General features: G+C 39.6%; 1 protein-coding gene across 1 annotated transcript in view; it reads right to left on the bottom strand.

Moving 5' to 3' along the window:
* Positions 1–7,047: 7,047 nt before the first annotated feature.
* The window catches only part of LOC109399262 (uncharacterized), a 29,519-nt gene continuing 21,332 nt past the window's right edge, over positions 7,048–15,234 (bottom strand). The window contains exon 2 of the mRNA XM_019671701.3: positions 7,048–8,389. Within this exon, the coding sequence (XP_019527246.3) occupies positions 7,331–8,389 (1,059 nt within the window). The 3' untranslated portion in view covers positions 7,048–7,330. The remainder of the gene's footprint in view (positions 8,390–15,234) is intronic.

Genomic DNA, 15,234 nt, shown 5'->3' with positions numbered 1-15,234 from the left:
TGATGTTTAAGATGTTCAGGAACCCAAACTTTAGGTCGATGACATCAATAATTAATTTACCTTATAACTTTTTTTCTAGATTTTTTAGCCAAGTTCGGCAAAAAGTAGTTGAAAGCTAATAGAAAATAGGTTATATTATCACTCTCATCTTTGACTTTGGTCGACCTAATTTCCAGCGACACTGCCGTAAGTTTATATTCATTTTTTTTTTTTAGAAAATTTGGCAACTTTGGGTTAAGTTTACATACAATTATTTTTGAAAAAGTTTCAGATAAAACATGTTCAAAGTTACTTTGACTTATTATCCATTGAATGAGATCTAAGGTTTTGAAATCGGTCGCAAATTGGCGTACATATTGGCCTAAAAAAATGTCATGTTTTGGAGGGGGGGGTGATTTAATTGGGAGTGAATGTGACCCCTCCAGTCCCAAAGGAGTAAGTCATACGCATGCATGAGCATCGCTGAAAACCGGACTTAAGTTTAATCATGATCCGGTGAAATTGCATTCGACCAGATCATCTTACGTCGTATGTCACCAATCCGGCTTCATCGACGGCCGGTCGACAACAATCCACCGCAAATATTCCCCAAATGCCGTAAATACCAGTTCTCAACGCATTACCTGTTCATTGACTGCACTGCCGTGTGCAGCATAGTTGTCCCATGTTACATTTTGTCGATTTTGACTTTTTTTCGCCAAACGGTCTATTTTTACGTATTCTTTTAGAAACTGCCCTCGGTTAGTACACTTTGTTCGGAAAATCTATAAAAACAACATCAAGTCAATTTGTCCCATGTTCATTTTTGTCATCATAAGCTGTCCCATGTTCCAATTTTCAGCATAAGCTGTCCCATGTTTTTTTTCTAAGCTTTTAAAGCTAAATTGGAGTAAGCTATGAGTAACCAGTGGAGGGTGTAATCAGTAACCAGTCCAAAGATGGCGACCAGAATATCCAAGATGGCGGTCTACAATCCAAGATGGCGGCTCAAAATTCAAGATGGCGACTGTTTAATGGAGTTTTAGGCTCTAAACCATGCAATCTATATATATATATATAAAAGTCAATGTATGTATGTTTGTATGTTAAATTGTATGTTAATGTGTATGTAAATTTGTATGTTTGTTTATTTGTTTGTTAGAGAGATGGTTATAAGGGTATTGGAATTCAAGATGGCGGCTTAGGGTCCAAGATGGCGGTCAAAACGTCAGAGTGCTTGCTATTTAACGGTGAATCTGTTACGGATACTATGCAATATGGGTATCTATCGATCGGGTTTGATGAGTAGAAGTCAAAAATCAATATCCGACCCCATTTTGAAATCCAATATGGCGGACCATTAATCTAAGATAGCGGTCACGGAATGGTGTTTTGAGCAATGTTTCCATGAAATATGGGTATCTATCGATCGGACTTGATAAGTAGAACTCAAAAATGGATATTTGACACCATTTTGAAATCCAAGATGGCGGACCATAATCCAAGATGGCGGCCACGGATTGGTGTTTTGAGCTATGATACCATGCAATATGGGTATCTATCGATCGGACTTGATGAGTAGATGTTAAAAATCGATATTTGACGCCATTTTGAAATCCAAGATGGCAGACCATAATCCAATATGGCGGCCATGTAATGGTGGTATGAGCTATGATACCATGCAATATGGGTATCTATCGATCGGACTTGATGAGTAGAACTTAATAATCGATATTTAACGCCCTTTTGAAATCCAAGATGGCGGACCATAATCCAAGATGGCGGCCATGTAATGGTGGTATGAGCTATGATACCATGCAATATGGGTATCTATCGATCGGACTTGATGAGTAGAACTTCATAATCGATATTTAACGCCATTTTGAAATCCAAGATGGCGGTCCATAATCCAAGATGGCGGCCATGTAATGGTGGTATGAGCTATGATACCATGCAATATGGGTATCTATCGATCGGACTTGATGAGTAGAATTCAAAAATCGATTTTGACGCCATTTTGAAATCCAAGATGGCGGACTATCATCCAAAATGGCGGCCACGGTATGGTGTTTTGAGCTATGATACCATGAAAAATGGATATCTATCGATCGGATTTGATGAGTAAAGTCAAAAATCGATATTTGCGCCATTTTGAAATCCAAGATGGCGGACCATAATCCATGATGGCGGCCATGGAATGGTGTTTTGAGCTATGATACCATGCAATATGAGGATCTATCGATTGGACTTGATGAGTATATGTTAAAAATCGATATTTGACGCCATTTTGAAACCCAAGATGGCGCACCATAATCCAATATGGCGGCCATGTAATGGTGGAAGCCGCCATCTTGGATTTCAAAATGGCGTCGGACATCGATTTTCAACATCTGCTTGTCGAACCCGTTCCGGAAATATCCATATTGCGTGGGTTTCCATGGATTTCCAGAAACCGGAAGCCGCCATCTTGGATTTCAAAATGGCGTCGGACATCGATTTTCAACATCTGCTCGGCGAGCCCGTTCTGGAAATATCCATATTGCGTGGGATTCCATGGATTTGCAGAAACCGGAAGCCGCCATCTTGGATTTCAAAATGGCGTCGGACATCGATTTTCAACATCTGCTTGTCGAACCCGTTCCGGAAATATCCATATTGCGTGGGTTTCCATGGATTTCCAGAAACCGGAAGCCGCCATCTTGGATTTCAAAATGGCGTCGGACATCGATTTTCAACATCTGCTTGTCGTGCCCGTTCCGGAAATATCCATATTGCGTGGGATTCCATGGATTTGCAGAAACCGGAAGCCGCCATCTTGGATTTCAAAATGGCGTCGGACATCGATTTTCAACATCTGCTTGTCGAACCCGTTCCGGAAATATCCATATTGCGTGGGTTTCCATGGATTTCCAGAAACCGGAAGCCGCCATCTTGGATTTCAAAATGGCGTCGGACATCGATTTTCAACATCTGCTTGTCGTGCCCGTTTCGGAAATATCCATATTGCGTGGGATTCCATGGATTTGCAGAAACCGGAAGCCGCCATCTTGGATTTCAAAATTGCGTCGGACATCGATTTACAACATCAACTCGTCGAGCCCGGTTCGATAATACTCACATGGATTTTTAAAAATTATTTTGGCAATTTCATGAAATGGTACGTTTCACCCCTCCCTCCCCAAAGTCCTCCAGAAATCCTAACAATACTACATGAATTCCAAAAATTCGCCGGGAATGCCGAGAATGTCTGTGTGAATCCTGGACATTCTCCGGGAATCCTGATAACATCCAACATGGGACAGCTTATGCTGAAAAATTCGACATGGGACAGCTTATGCTGAAAATCTCGCATGACATGGGACAGCTTATGCCGATAAAATCCCGAAATTTGCTAGATTTATCGGCATTACAGTCCCACCAGAGTTTTTATTTAAAAAGTTAAAGTAAATTTAATACCTATGAAATTTTTGGTTCATACTTCAATGATAAATACCAATTCTAACGCTCTCCTGATGAATTCACTTTGATTTTTTATTACACTTGTTCGTAGAGAGGGAAACAAGGCTGGAACTTAAAACGCGTTTTTCTCGGTTTGCTGTTTTGTAACATGGGACAACTATACTGCACACGGCAGTGCAAAGCGGCATAGTATCGACCGTTTAGAGCTATGGAGAATCATGCATGAAAACCGTTTTCCTGGGAAGCAGATCGAAACAACGATGGATAGTGTGAACAACTGCGTTAGGGTTTTTGGTGTTCTAAGGAGTGTATCGGAAAGTAGTTGGAAATGTTCAGGATGCTTTATCTCGAAGCTGGATTGGTCTTTTCATTTCGGTTCTTCCATGATATCTTCACAATATAGATAAGTTTAGAACAGCTTGGAAAAATTTGGAAAATGTTTAGTATTATTGAAAATATGGTTTACTGAATACACCTCATAAAATAAAAATCTGCACAAAATGCAATTTTGTTAAGATTTTTAAACATTTCAAAAATCTGTAGCGAGTAAAATTTGTACGATAAAAAATCTGGAAAATATTTATGTACACATAACATATCATTCAACGCCGACTTTCAAAATTCATATTTTCGATAGAAGAATCTCCTATATCTACAAAATGGTTCACTCCAAAAAACGTCTATTTTTTGTCAAAGTTCTCCTTTTAATATCTTAAAAGGTTATAAAATTCTCTTTTTTGCCCTAACTTACTCGTCCATAAATTAAATAACATACCCTTTTTAAAAAAAAATGCGAATTTTTCATTATTTGTATTTTTTATTTGCGTATACATGATTTGGAGAAGCATAGAAAAAAGGGGTTCCTTGAAAATGGCCTTTTTTCATTTCTAAGAATTGCGCTTAAATGCAGTGGAGATTTTTCTTGAAAAAAAATAATTTGCCTATCTCATGAGGATTCTAGTGCTTTTTATATTTGCACAAAAAAGTTTATAATTTCCGAACTTTATAGAACTTTTTTTGCAATTTCAATTTTTAAGAAGGTGTGCAAAAATTTAAAAACATGCGTTCAGTAATCTAGGTTAAAACCCAGTTAAAAGCACATTTTTAGAAAATCATAAAAGCCATTTCTTTTGTGAAGGATTTGTACAGTATCTCCGAAAATTACTTAAAAGTTGCATTAAACTATTTTTGAAACTATTTTAAACATTTTCAACTACTTTACGATACACTCCTTATCCAGTTCGTTCGGATCTTTGCGGAAACTTCGACAAGGTATCGGACTCTCATGCTTTCTTTTCAATATCGCTCTGTGTACAATTTCCACGAAATCCGACTTTGCGGCGTACCTACCTACTTAATTTTATCGTCAGAACATTTGGAATGGTGACAGAGCTGTACACCCGCCTAAAACGCGAAGCGGCAAAGGTCGTTCTTGTAGTGACCTAGTACATGCTAGTAGGCGGAACTGAGACGAGTCCAAGGTTGTCAAGAAAATTTCCTTGACTAAAAGTTCCTGGACCGACCGGGAATCTAACACGTCACCCTCAGCATGATCATGATGAATACCCACGCATTTACAGCATGGTTTTTTTCTATCTAGTTCATTTATTTGGGGCTCAATCGCGTGTAACGCTTTACGGAGCCGAAGATCTTTTTTTTTTGTACTCCATAGTATACAATATATTACTCTGTACTCTGTACTTTTTAATGATATCTGTTAGTAATGGGTGGAAGCCAGGGTACTCGTGGCAGATCGAGGTTAGAAGGTCACATTTTGAGGGATGGACAGGGTAAGGATTGGGCCAAAGGTTTCACTGTTGCTCATCCGGGGGTGAATCGCATCTTGCTAGCGCATTCCGTGCCTTGTGGTGTTGGTACCAACTTACAGCTATGGTAATAGGGGTCTACTGAAGTGTGGAGAAATCATAAATATGATGGCATGAAATGAGCTCACCAATTTATTCACAAACGATATGGTTTGATCTGCAAACATACACGGCCTTTTGATTCACCGCGTATTTATGTTTCACCGGCATCTTGAATCAAAAGCTTGATGATGATAAACATCATCAACACCAATCTTCGGAAAACACCACAGCCAAAAATGCAGATTTGAAAAAGCAACCACCAGAGCGTTGACCATGCTGAAATACGACTCTATGCGTGAGAATATGCTTCTTTTCATGGGGAGTAATTTACAATGTCCGCGTACAGACACCCTTTTGTTTCGTAATTAAATAATAGTGGACGAATCTCACATTTCTTCCACGATGGAGCTGTTTGTCATTATGATCGGTCGGTATTTTTCATTTCTCTTGTGCAGTACCTACACAGCAACTTGGGTGTGAAATGCCAAGCTTCGTGGTGCGATAATGATTTATGCGGCGGGCGCTAGACTAGAGAGCAGAGAGAATAAGTTATGTCATTGTCGGTGGGCGTGAAGCCTGTTAACACGAGGAGGGCCGAATTGAAATGAAACCGTTGAAAGTGGTTAAAGCTTTGTTGAATTTTATCAAACTAAGCAGATATGTAGCTGCATTATCGTACGATTATAACTTCATTACTACGAGACCCAAATAAGCAATAAATAATTAATTTTTCACATGAGAAAAATATGAACTGCAAATAAGATTGTTTTACGAAAAAAAAGTTCTGGGCTTCCAAAGCTTATTTACATTAGCTTCAAAGCTACACAGTTCAAAATTGTTATCGAGTTCGTTGCAACAAATTGACCTCCATCGCTTTTAACACAATTCTCCATCCGATTGTAAAATTACAGGTGTCTATAGTATGGAACTTGCTTACAATTTTGCGTACAAGAAATTCTTCTATGTAAAATCGAATGAAATAAAATGGAAAATTAAACGTTTTAATATTTACGTCAAGTGTAGTTTTCGCAATTTCTTCCTTTAATTTGTAGCAAATTACCCCAAAAATTCAGTTGTGTTTTCAAATTATATGTTTTCTCAGACTGCAAGTCTCCATTCTACCACTAAATAGGGTATTGGTTCCTTTCCTAAGCATAAGGTTCCCATTTTCATCCTACGAAAAACAAAGGATTGGAGCGTTGTTTGTTTTGTTTCTCATTTTTGCATTTTTTGTTAGAAGTAAGCATCCATGGAAACAAAAAGAACGGAACCAATCGGTGCCGTAATCGCTTGTTTTCGAATAAGATAAATATGGGAGCGTGAGATTACTGATGGCACACATACCCTATATGAAGATGTTGTCTGACAAAATCGCCTTATTGAGCCAATAATGTTGGTAATAACGCCTTAATAACCATGAATACACGAACGTGATGGTAATAAGAAATGCATCCAAATCATACACTCTTAGTTTATGAGGATCATTAAAACCTGATTTGCATTGCAAATTAGTTTCAAACGTATACTTCTTGGAAGCGAACAATATAGACATTTTGTGATCATCTTAAGAGATATTCTGACCAGAATTCAAGTGGTTGGTCAATATATCACCTGTTCGGAATGCAGTTGCCATGCTCCCTAAATGAATCCACACAAGTGCTGCTCAAACAGAAGAAACTAAGAAAAAACGCAAACCTAATGATTGATGACGATGCAGACAGTAAAAGACCACTCGAAATGATCGATTTTTTAAAGTTACTTTATTGTCTGGTTCTGCTGAGTATTCTTGCCCGCCCATTCGCTAAGCAATTTATTCAAGTCTTATGCATTTCTTTTTGTCCATTTTTACACACCGTGCCACATTTCGTGGTCACAGTCATCTTCGACTGCCGCAGTGTTCGCTGTTTGTAGATAGGTATTCGTTGGAATTTCCGCAGGAAGGAGATCGATTTGCTCTGGTTTTTTGACTAACGCAAAAAATATGGCAAATTGTAAGTGGGGTGAGGAAGTCTGTGATCGATTTACTACTGTTCGGCGGTGAGCTTCTGCTTGGGGGACACCTGCACATCGTGAACCGCCGCAACCAACTGCTCGCCGTTTTGGATGGCCTTTAGGGATACTCTGTTGTCTTCGGCGACGGGGCTGCCTTTGACTTCTGGTTTAGGTTCTTCAACGATGCTTTCGGATTCAGGTTGATTCGATCGCTTGACCTTCTGTGAGCGAGCTCGTGCTGCTTCCGACTGAACAATGTTGTACACTGGGTATTCGAAACTGTAGAAGAAGCCCTTGGGATCGTACTTGGGTTCCTCTTCTTCATCGTTAGCTCCTTGGACGGATTCTTCATTTTGGCGCTTTTTGAGGTTACGCTGGGCTTCGACGACCACAGCATCGTTGGACGCAGCTGGGGCGTTGTTCGGTGAAATATGATCGGTGTATGGCAGGCTAGGATACCGGGCGAGAGCCTGGTGCTGGTTGGATAGAGCTCCAACAATTTCATCTTCCTCTTCATCAACGGAGTTCTGAACTGGCTTATTGTTTAAACTGCTGATGGGTTTTCCGGAACGAGAGAGCTGAGCAGCTTCCTCCCAAGCTTTCAAATGAGCGATGCGAGCTTCACGTACTTCTGGTGTATCAGTTACCGGTTCCAGAACCACCTCAGGACGGTTATCGAACTGATGGAATCCCAAGCTGTCGGACCAGTACTGGACGACCACTTCCTGACCGAACGGATCCATGTACTGGTATGAGCCACGTACTTCTCCATTTGCGTTACGAGCTTCCAAGCGGGCCTGGTTGTGATCGGTGTAGCCGAACATGGCTCTTCCGAGTCCGTCCTGTCCATGGAACTGAGACGCTTCGTACGCTTCCTCGACGTAGTCTTCTGGGTTGTCAATCAGGCGGCCATTGTGGTAGAATTTGGCCTCTGGGTCCTGAATGTTTCGGAAGTACCCCAGTGGATGTTCACCCAGTTTCTTGGCATATCGCAGATCCAAGCTCTGCTGAGTGATGTACCGTTGGGCTTCTTCGGGTTCGAGGTTAACCAGCTGAATGCGTCCGGCAAGCAGCAAAGCCGGCGCGGTGACCTATATAATGATGAGGAGAATAAGGAGAAGAAAAGGAACCGTATAAGATATCTGGTTTTAGGCATTAGCTAACAGGTTTGAAATAATTCAATTTGAGAGTAGAAACGAGCATATTTTGCTCGAGTGCAGAATTAGGCTAATCGGTGACTGTCAATCAAGCTGACAATCTCAACAGGTATTAATATTTAACTTGACAGGAATATAAACGAGAATAATCAGTGACATTGCATACAGAATCATGTTTTCGGTCATGTTTGTTTTACTCAAACAGATTAGTTTTACTAACCGGCGCCCCAAGGATGTTAAATAGAAATGCAATCTCAAACATGATTTGCGCATAGTCGTACGTATAAAATTGATCGTATATCGAACAGATATATTGCGAGATAGTTTCTAATCATAATATTTGCAATACAGCAGACATTCAAGATTTTGTGAAGTTTACCAAGTACAGCAACATTTCTATACCGTCAACCCCCGTTGGTTTGAACGACACCTCATGCAAACCAACGGGGTTGATTTTATAATTTGAACTTCTAGTAACCCTGTGGGCATCGAAAACATACTGATGATAACCCTTTTTGCTGTTTTGTTTTGATTCTGCGTTTCGTTCCACCCCGTTCCATAAGCAGAATGACGTTTGAACCATTTTTAGTTTGAACGATATGCAGATTAGAGAAGGTCAAATTAAAAAGTGTTTAGATTAGATGAGGTCAAACCAACGGGGGTTGACGGTATGTAGTTTACGTTTTGATCTGGTGACCCACTCAACCACTCTAAACAAACGCATACATCGAGTTTTGACGTGAAATACAATTGGACTTTCCTGCAGCATTAAAAATATTTCATATTTTTGTTTTAAAAATGCAGAAACAATTTATAGAAGCTCATAAAAAGATGATCTTTTGAAAAAAAAAACATCATTTTAGCCAAAGTTTGAAAAACTGATTAACCGTTAGATGCACTGAGTTATTTGACAGCTGAAAACTATGCCCGATAAGTGGAAGTCTTTAATTTTGTCACCTACGAGATAACTGTAACGAGCGATAGTTTGTTGTTATTATTTAAACTTTTCTTTGAAGTTTAGAGATTCTATTAGGTAATCCAGGAAATATGGTGATATTTTATGATCATAGAGTTTCATGAATTGTTGAACTTGGCTGTTCCTGGTTCTTAGATAATTTGACCTGTAACTTGAGTTGTCATCGGGTGCAATTTTGTCAGTATTCTTTAAGAATAGAATTCAGAAAATCAGTCTAAGCTTCGCATTTAAACGTATGTTTCAAGAGAGACGATTCAAGAAAAAACGATTGCTACTGTTGGATGTTTTTGATACTGCTTTGAAAAAAGGGAAGCACTATGCTGCCCATATTCGCATAGTCGACGTAATCACCACCGTAGTTTTCAAGGAACTTGTGAAATTTTAATAATGAATAATATGAAGTTCACGTATTTTCCAAGTTAACATCAAACATAGTATTAAATCTTGTGATCTTTTGAATAAAATTAGTCACAAATATGCACATGCATTAGATATTAGCTTGTGTATGCTGATATTGCATTGTCGATAGAGTCCCCCTAATAAAACTTCTTGGAATTCGGCTAACTTATCAGTTATAGTTAGGGTAGAAGCATCAGTTTTGGCCAGTCAGGTGTTTTGACCCTAGTGCGTTATTCAGCCTGTTGCGACCCAATTCCAAGATGGTCATAAGGGCATTTCAGAGTGTGTCTGTGTAGAGTATCTTCGTGCCTGCCACACGATATACACATGAAAAATAGTCATTGGCAGAGAAAGCTCTCAGTTAATAACTGTGTAACTAATTTATGTTTAGACCAAATTATCGTTGACGAAGTATATGTTGGGTGAGCTTAAAATAATACGCTTGCACTTGTTGTTTGTAGGCCGCTGCGAGAGTGCGGGAGATTTGCATCTAAAGAAAAGAGAAATAAAGTTGTAAAAGACGGACCCTGTAAAGGAGGCGCTTCGAATCCAGTATGATTTTCTATTCCGCAAAATCTTTACTAGTTCTACGGCTAAGTTGGTTACAGCGCAGGACTAACGATACGGAGTCGTTAGTTAGTCGTTGTGGGTTTGAACCCCACTAATACAAGTGGTGTTATTTCACTTATGTCTCTCTCTCTTCTTGGCGTAACGTCCTCATTGGGACAAAGCCTGCTTCTCAGCTTAGTGTTCTATGAGCACTTCCACAGTTATTAACTGAGAGCTTCCTCTGCCAATGACCATTTTGCATGCGTATATCGTGTGGCAGGCACGAAGATACTCTATGCCCAAGGAAGTCAAGGAAATTTCCTTTACGAAAAGATCCTGGACCGAGCGGGAATCGAACCCGTCACCCTCAGCATGGTCATGCTGAATACCCATGCGTTTACCGCCTCGGCTATGTGGGCCCATTTCACTTATGTATCTCTCTCAATTTGTCAATTACAGTTCGATTCGTTCGATAACGGCAAGGATTTTGCGTTTCAATGAAGGCGAAGTGGTCGGGAGCATACTTCTCCAGGCAGTGTTTGGAATTTTATTGCGAATTACTGAGTGCATCGCGAGCGACGTGCGCGAAAACGCTTCCCAAAAATTCATTTTCTTACCCGGTCGATACGAGAGCGCAATCAAGAGAGAAGGAACATAGACACGCATGGTAGGGTTAATCGCCAATTGTTGCACACTCCATGCTTTTCTTATGAGGTGTGCAATAGTTGGTGAGTTTTTTTTTAATTTGGAAAGAAAAAGTACTGAGTGGTTCACTTATCACTTCGGCTTCCAAACATTGCATTTCATTTAGCAAACTTCATCCGACCTATCATTGAGATAATATGGCGTATCATTTTGACGTTAAGCGGTGCGAGAACTGCAAATTTGTTTCACTTAGCGGACTTTTAGTTAAAAAGCATTGCAGTTAAGACGTTTTCGCCGATCGGACGATTACTTTAAATGCACTTTCCATTTGTAGCCTCAAGTTGTTACGTATTGAACCAAAATAATTACTAAATCTATACGAGATGAACCAGCCGAGGGCTGAAAATCTCGATAATAAAGAAAAATAATAATAATAATACTAAATCAAAGCACCGTTGTTCACTATCCGTAATTTGTCCGCAGATCCGAAATGCCCCTAAATCTCTTGAAGCGTCCCAAAAAGGACTTTAAACCTCCTAAAACAAGTTTAAAATCCCTCTGAATCCCCATCTGTATGCCCCAAGGAGCCCACGAAACATCCATGTAACTTGTAGAGATTCGACTGGGAAGTTGACTTATTTCACGACAACCAACCGTGAAATGAACACGGGAACAGAAAAAATGATTAACTTCGAGCCCTGAAGAAGATCCCAACATCTGGATCGAAACGTTGGCGATGAGATAAGAAAATCAACACTTTTCTTGGACTAAAAGCCGACATCCATGTAACCTATTTAAACACCACTGGTACCCCCTGGAATATCTCTGAAGCGAACGTAACAAATCCTGATTCCTCCCATTTAACCCGTTTAAATCCCCCCCAAACATTCTCTGAAACTTCTTAGAACCTACTTTTTAAGCCTCCTAACCCTTGTAGAGCAGCTAAGGAGGCCTCATTTCATAGCCCCAAGAGCGAAACATGTAAGAGTATTGGGATTCATATAATTTGGTGAATTTGTACCTGTATAAACGTTGACCAAACGTAACCCTTATTCTAAAAACTCCCAAATTCCCGTGACACCTAGTCCTGAGAGGACGTAGAAGATTCCATTTATCTTTCGGAGGTGTACAACCAGTCTTCTTTTTCCATACCTCAACCGTCGTAAGAACGTGGCCAGAACAGTTTTCGACCGTTGGTTGCGTCAATGTTGTCTTAGAGACAGTGATTAGACCCAAATATCTGTGCTTTGGTAATGTTTGTAACAGCGGTCTGAAACTGTACCACCTACGAATTTGTGTCTCACCGGAGTACGTGGATTTCTTTTCTTAATTCAAATCTCAATTTGTTCATCGAGCACATGTTCTGTTGTGCACATTGATGTCAAATCATTTTCAACAGTGTTGTGCGACTTGCTTAATGCTAATTCGAATAGTAGTGTATACTTTTAAATAAAAATTGTTTGAGTGTATCAAGCGATAAAGTTTAACCACTTAAATTTCATTTTTACGACCATCAAAACCGCAACCACTTTTCTCCGTTAGTAGCTTTTCGATGCTTGCGGTTAGATCACCCTCAATAAAGATAGTCCAAATTAGAAGCACAATGATCTGAAGAGAGTTCTCCAGCAGAACCCAGAGCCATCGCGGAATTTCCCCTATAAAACTGAGCGAAGTTCGATGGTGGCGGGCGCAAATAAACCCCATTCGAATTCTAATCACGTCCACCTGCCATCACCCGAACGCCTGCTCCCTCTGTTGTTGGTAGGTATACAAATAATGCCGGGGACCGAAACTGGTGCGGCCGTGCGGCGTGCGACGAGTTCTGCGTTTCTGTGACTGTGCTTGAAAACGAAATTTTCAGGGTCGGTGACACTTTCGTTTGGCCAAGTGATTTGGTGCGGAGAGGAACGACTTTCTAGTGGAGCGAAGAAGCAATAATGGATCTAAGAGGCAAGAGACGAATAAAATTTGCACGATACATATATTTTTCCCCTACGACCAATGTACAATGTCTGCGGTGGTTGATTAAAATTCCGACACCATACACAGGAAGCCGAGCAAATTGTACCTACTGCGGAGAAAACGCCGGAGATGCGGCCAATTGCTGCAAACTCAGTTATGGGGAACGCGACCGGCGCCTCCATTAGAATAGCGCCGATCGTGCATTAGGAGTAATTTGCACCCAAGTGGGTCACCTAATTTTGCATTTTTAACAAAAGATGTTCTAGATTCGGGAGTTCGTGCTAATGGTGGCCGCGCATGGCGTGATGGACTGCATTTGTATAGTCTGATTAGGCCGGCGCCGGATGGGCTTGAGAACACAACAAACGTGCGTGTCCTTTGCGAACACGCTCCGATCATAACTGTTTTCTGTTTTCACTTAAAAACTGGTTTGAAATGCGCATCGTGAATTAGAATATGGTGCTAAACAAATTCAACGGATTTTGTTATCTATTATCGATGAAGTCATTCGTCGATATTTGTTCTTTCGAGCATCATCCCAAAATTCCAAACAAGATATTCAACCGACAGGAACTGAAAACCATCGCGATTCCTGGAAGAAGCACATCATATAAATTTCCAAATTTATTGTTCCACAATACCAGCCTTAGACATTTATGCTAATTATAGTGCGATTTTGGTGATTAGGCCAGCAGGAGGGTTCTTTTTCGGGACGATCCGGTTTTCCTGTTAGGATGTTAGAAGATACCTAATAGGTTGGATCACCTTTCTTCAGTGCTCTGAGCTGGATGCTTTTCAGCTCCGAACCTGTTCGGTAGGTTAATTCAAATTCAAAACTTGGACCTGTTTGCATCGGTTTTTGTATCAAAAGCGAACAAACAAGCGTTTTCAAAGTCAAGGTTTTGCTGCGCGTGGTTTCTGAATTGATTTGAATAAGTTTTTTTTTTTTGAATCCAACGCGAACTGCTTTGATATGAATAATTTATCTAGTGCAGTTATCTAACAGCATTTTGACCAGATATTATCAATTCCACTGATACCGTTTGTCTTAATTCATTCTATGTGGACAGAACTATTTTTGGCGACTCAAACATGCTGCTGAACTTGCTAGAATTTTCCACGTATATTCCTTTGTTAGATGGGCACCACGCATCAATATGTATTCAACCCAAATCATATAAGAATCTATTCACATCAAATCGACATTGTACCGAAAATCTCTTGCTCTACACTCAGTAGCGAAAAAAACCTAGACAAAACATTTTTCCAAAATTTGTTATGTTCAATCTTCGTTATTTTGGCAATTGTCAATACTTTTGGATATAAATTCTACCACTTTATCATTAGTGTATTGACAATCTTTGGTCAGACTTTAAAATTCTATATATTGAGTAATGATAACTTATGTCGTGTTCATCCAGTGACCCAAAACCATCGTCACAGTTGAAGTACTAATTTGCCATGTTAGTTATTTATAATATCCAGCACGTTACAAATAGTGTGGTATGCATTTCATACATATGAAAAAACTGTGTGATATTGAAACTTCTTCCGGGGGATCCTTCAGAATTCTCTTCAAACAAACAAAAGCTTTCTTCAGTAGTTCGTCCTGAGAATTCTTTGAAGAAATATTTTCGAGGATTACACCAAAAATCCTCCAGAATTTCCTCTACTGCTCTTTAAAAAAAATTTCCGGATATATTCTCTTGGGATTTCTTCAGTTTCTTACAGGAAATTTTTCAGATATTTGACTATTGCTCCGAAACTTCCCAAGGAGATATTCTAGAAAATCTTACATGGATTGCTTTAGAAATTTCTCCATGAATTTCTTTGGAATTTTTTTGTGACATTTCTCCAGAAAAAGTAGGATTCATTGATTGATGATTCTCTAATCAATGGACTTCTCCAATGTCCCTTCAAAAAACGTTCTAGGAAATTTGTAGGAATCTCTACCAGAAAATTTATTTAGAAAACTCTGAGCTTTGTTAAGGATTTTTTTTTCTATTTTTTTCAAAGACTAGCCCGGCAATTTATTTCAGAACTCCTTTGTCAAACCTCAATTAGTTTCGATATATGCTTCATGGATTCCATTTAAAAATCCCCTAGAAATTTCTTTCAGAAACTCATCTACAGATGTCTTTTGAAATTTGTTTTAAGGACATATTCAGGAATTCCTCTACAATTCTACTTCAAAATTTCCTCTAAAGCGTTGATAGTTTTCCAGAATATCGGTAGAAAAGCTCCGTGG

The sequence above is a fragment of the Aedes albopictus genome, chromosome 2 (genome assembly GCF_035046485.1).
Source record: "Aedes albopictus strain Foshan chromosome 2, AalbF5, whole genome shotgun sequence".
In the NCBI taxonomy this organism is placed as follows: domain Eukaryota; kingdom Metazoa; phylum Arthropoda; class Insecta; order Diptera; family Culicidae; genus Aedes; species Aedes albopictus.
The sequence above is the reverse complement of the archived record's forward strand: the minus strand, read 5'-3'. Positions and strand labels throughout refer to the sequence as shown.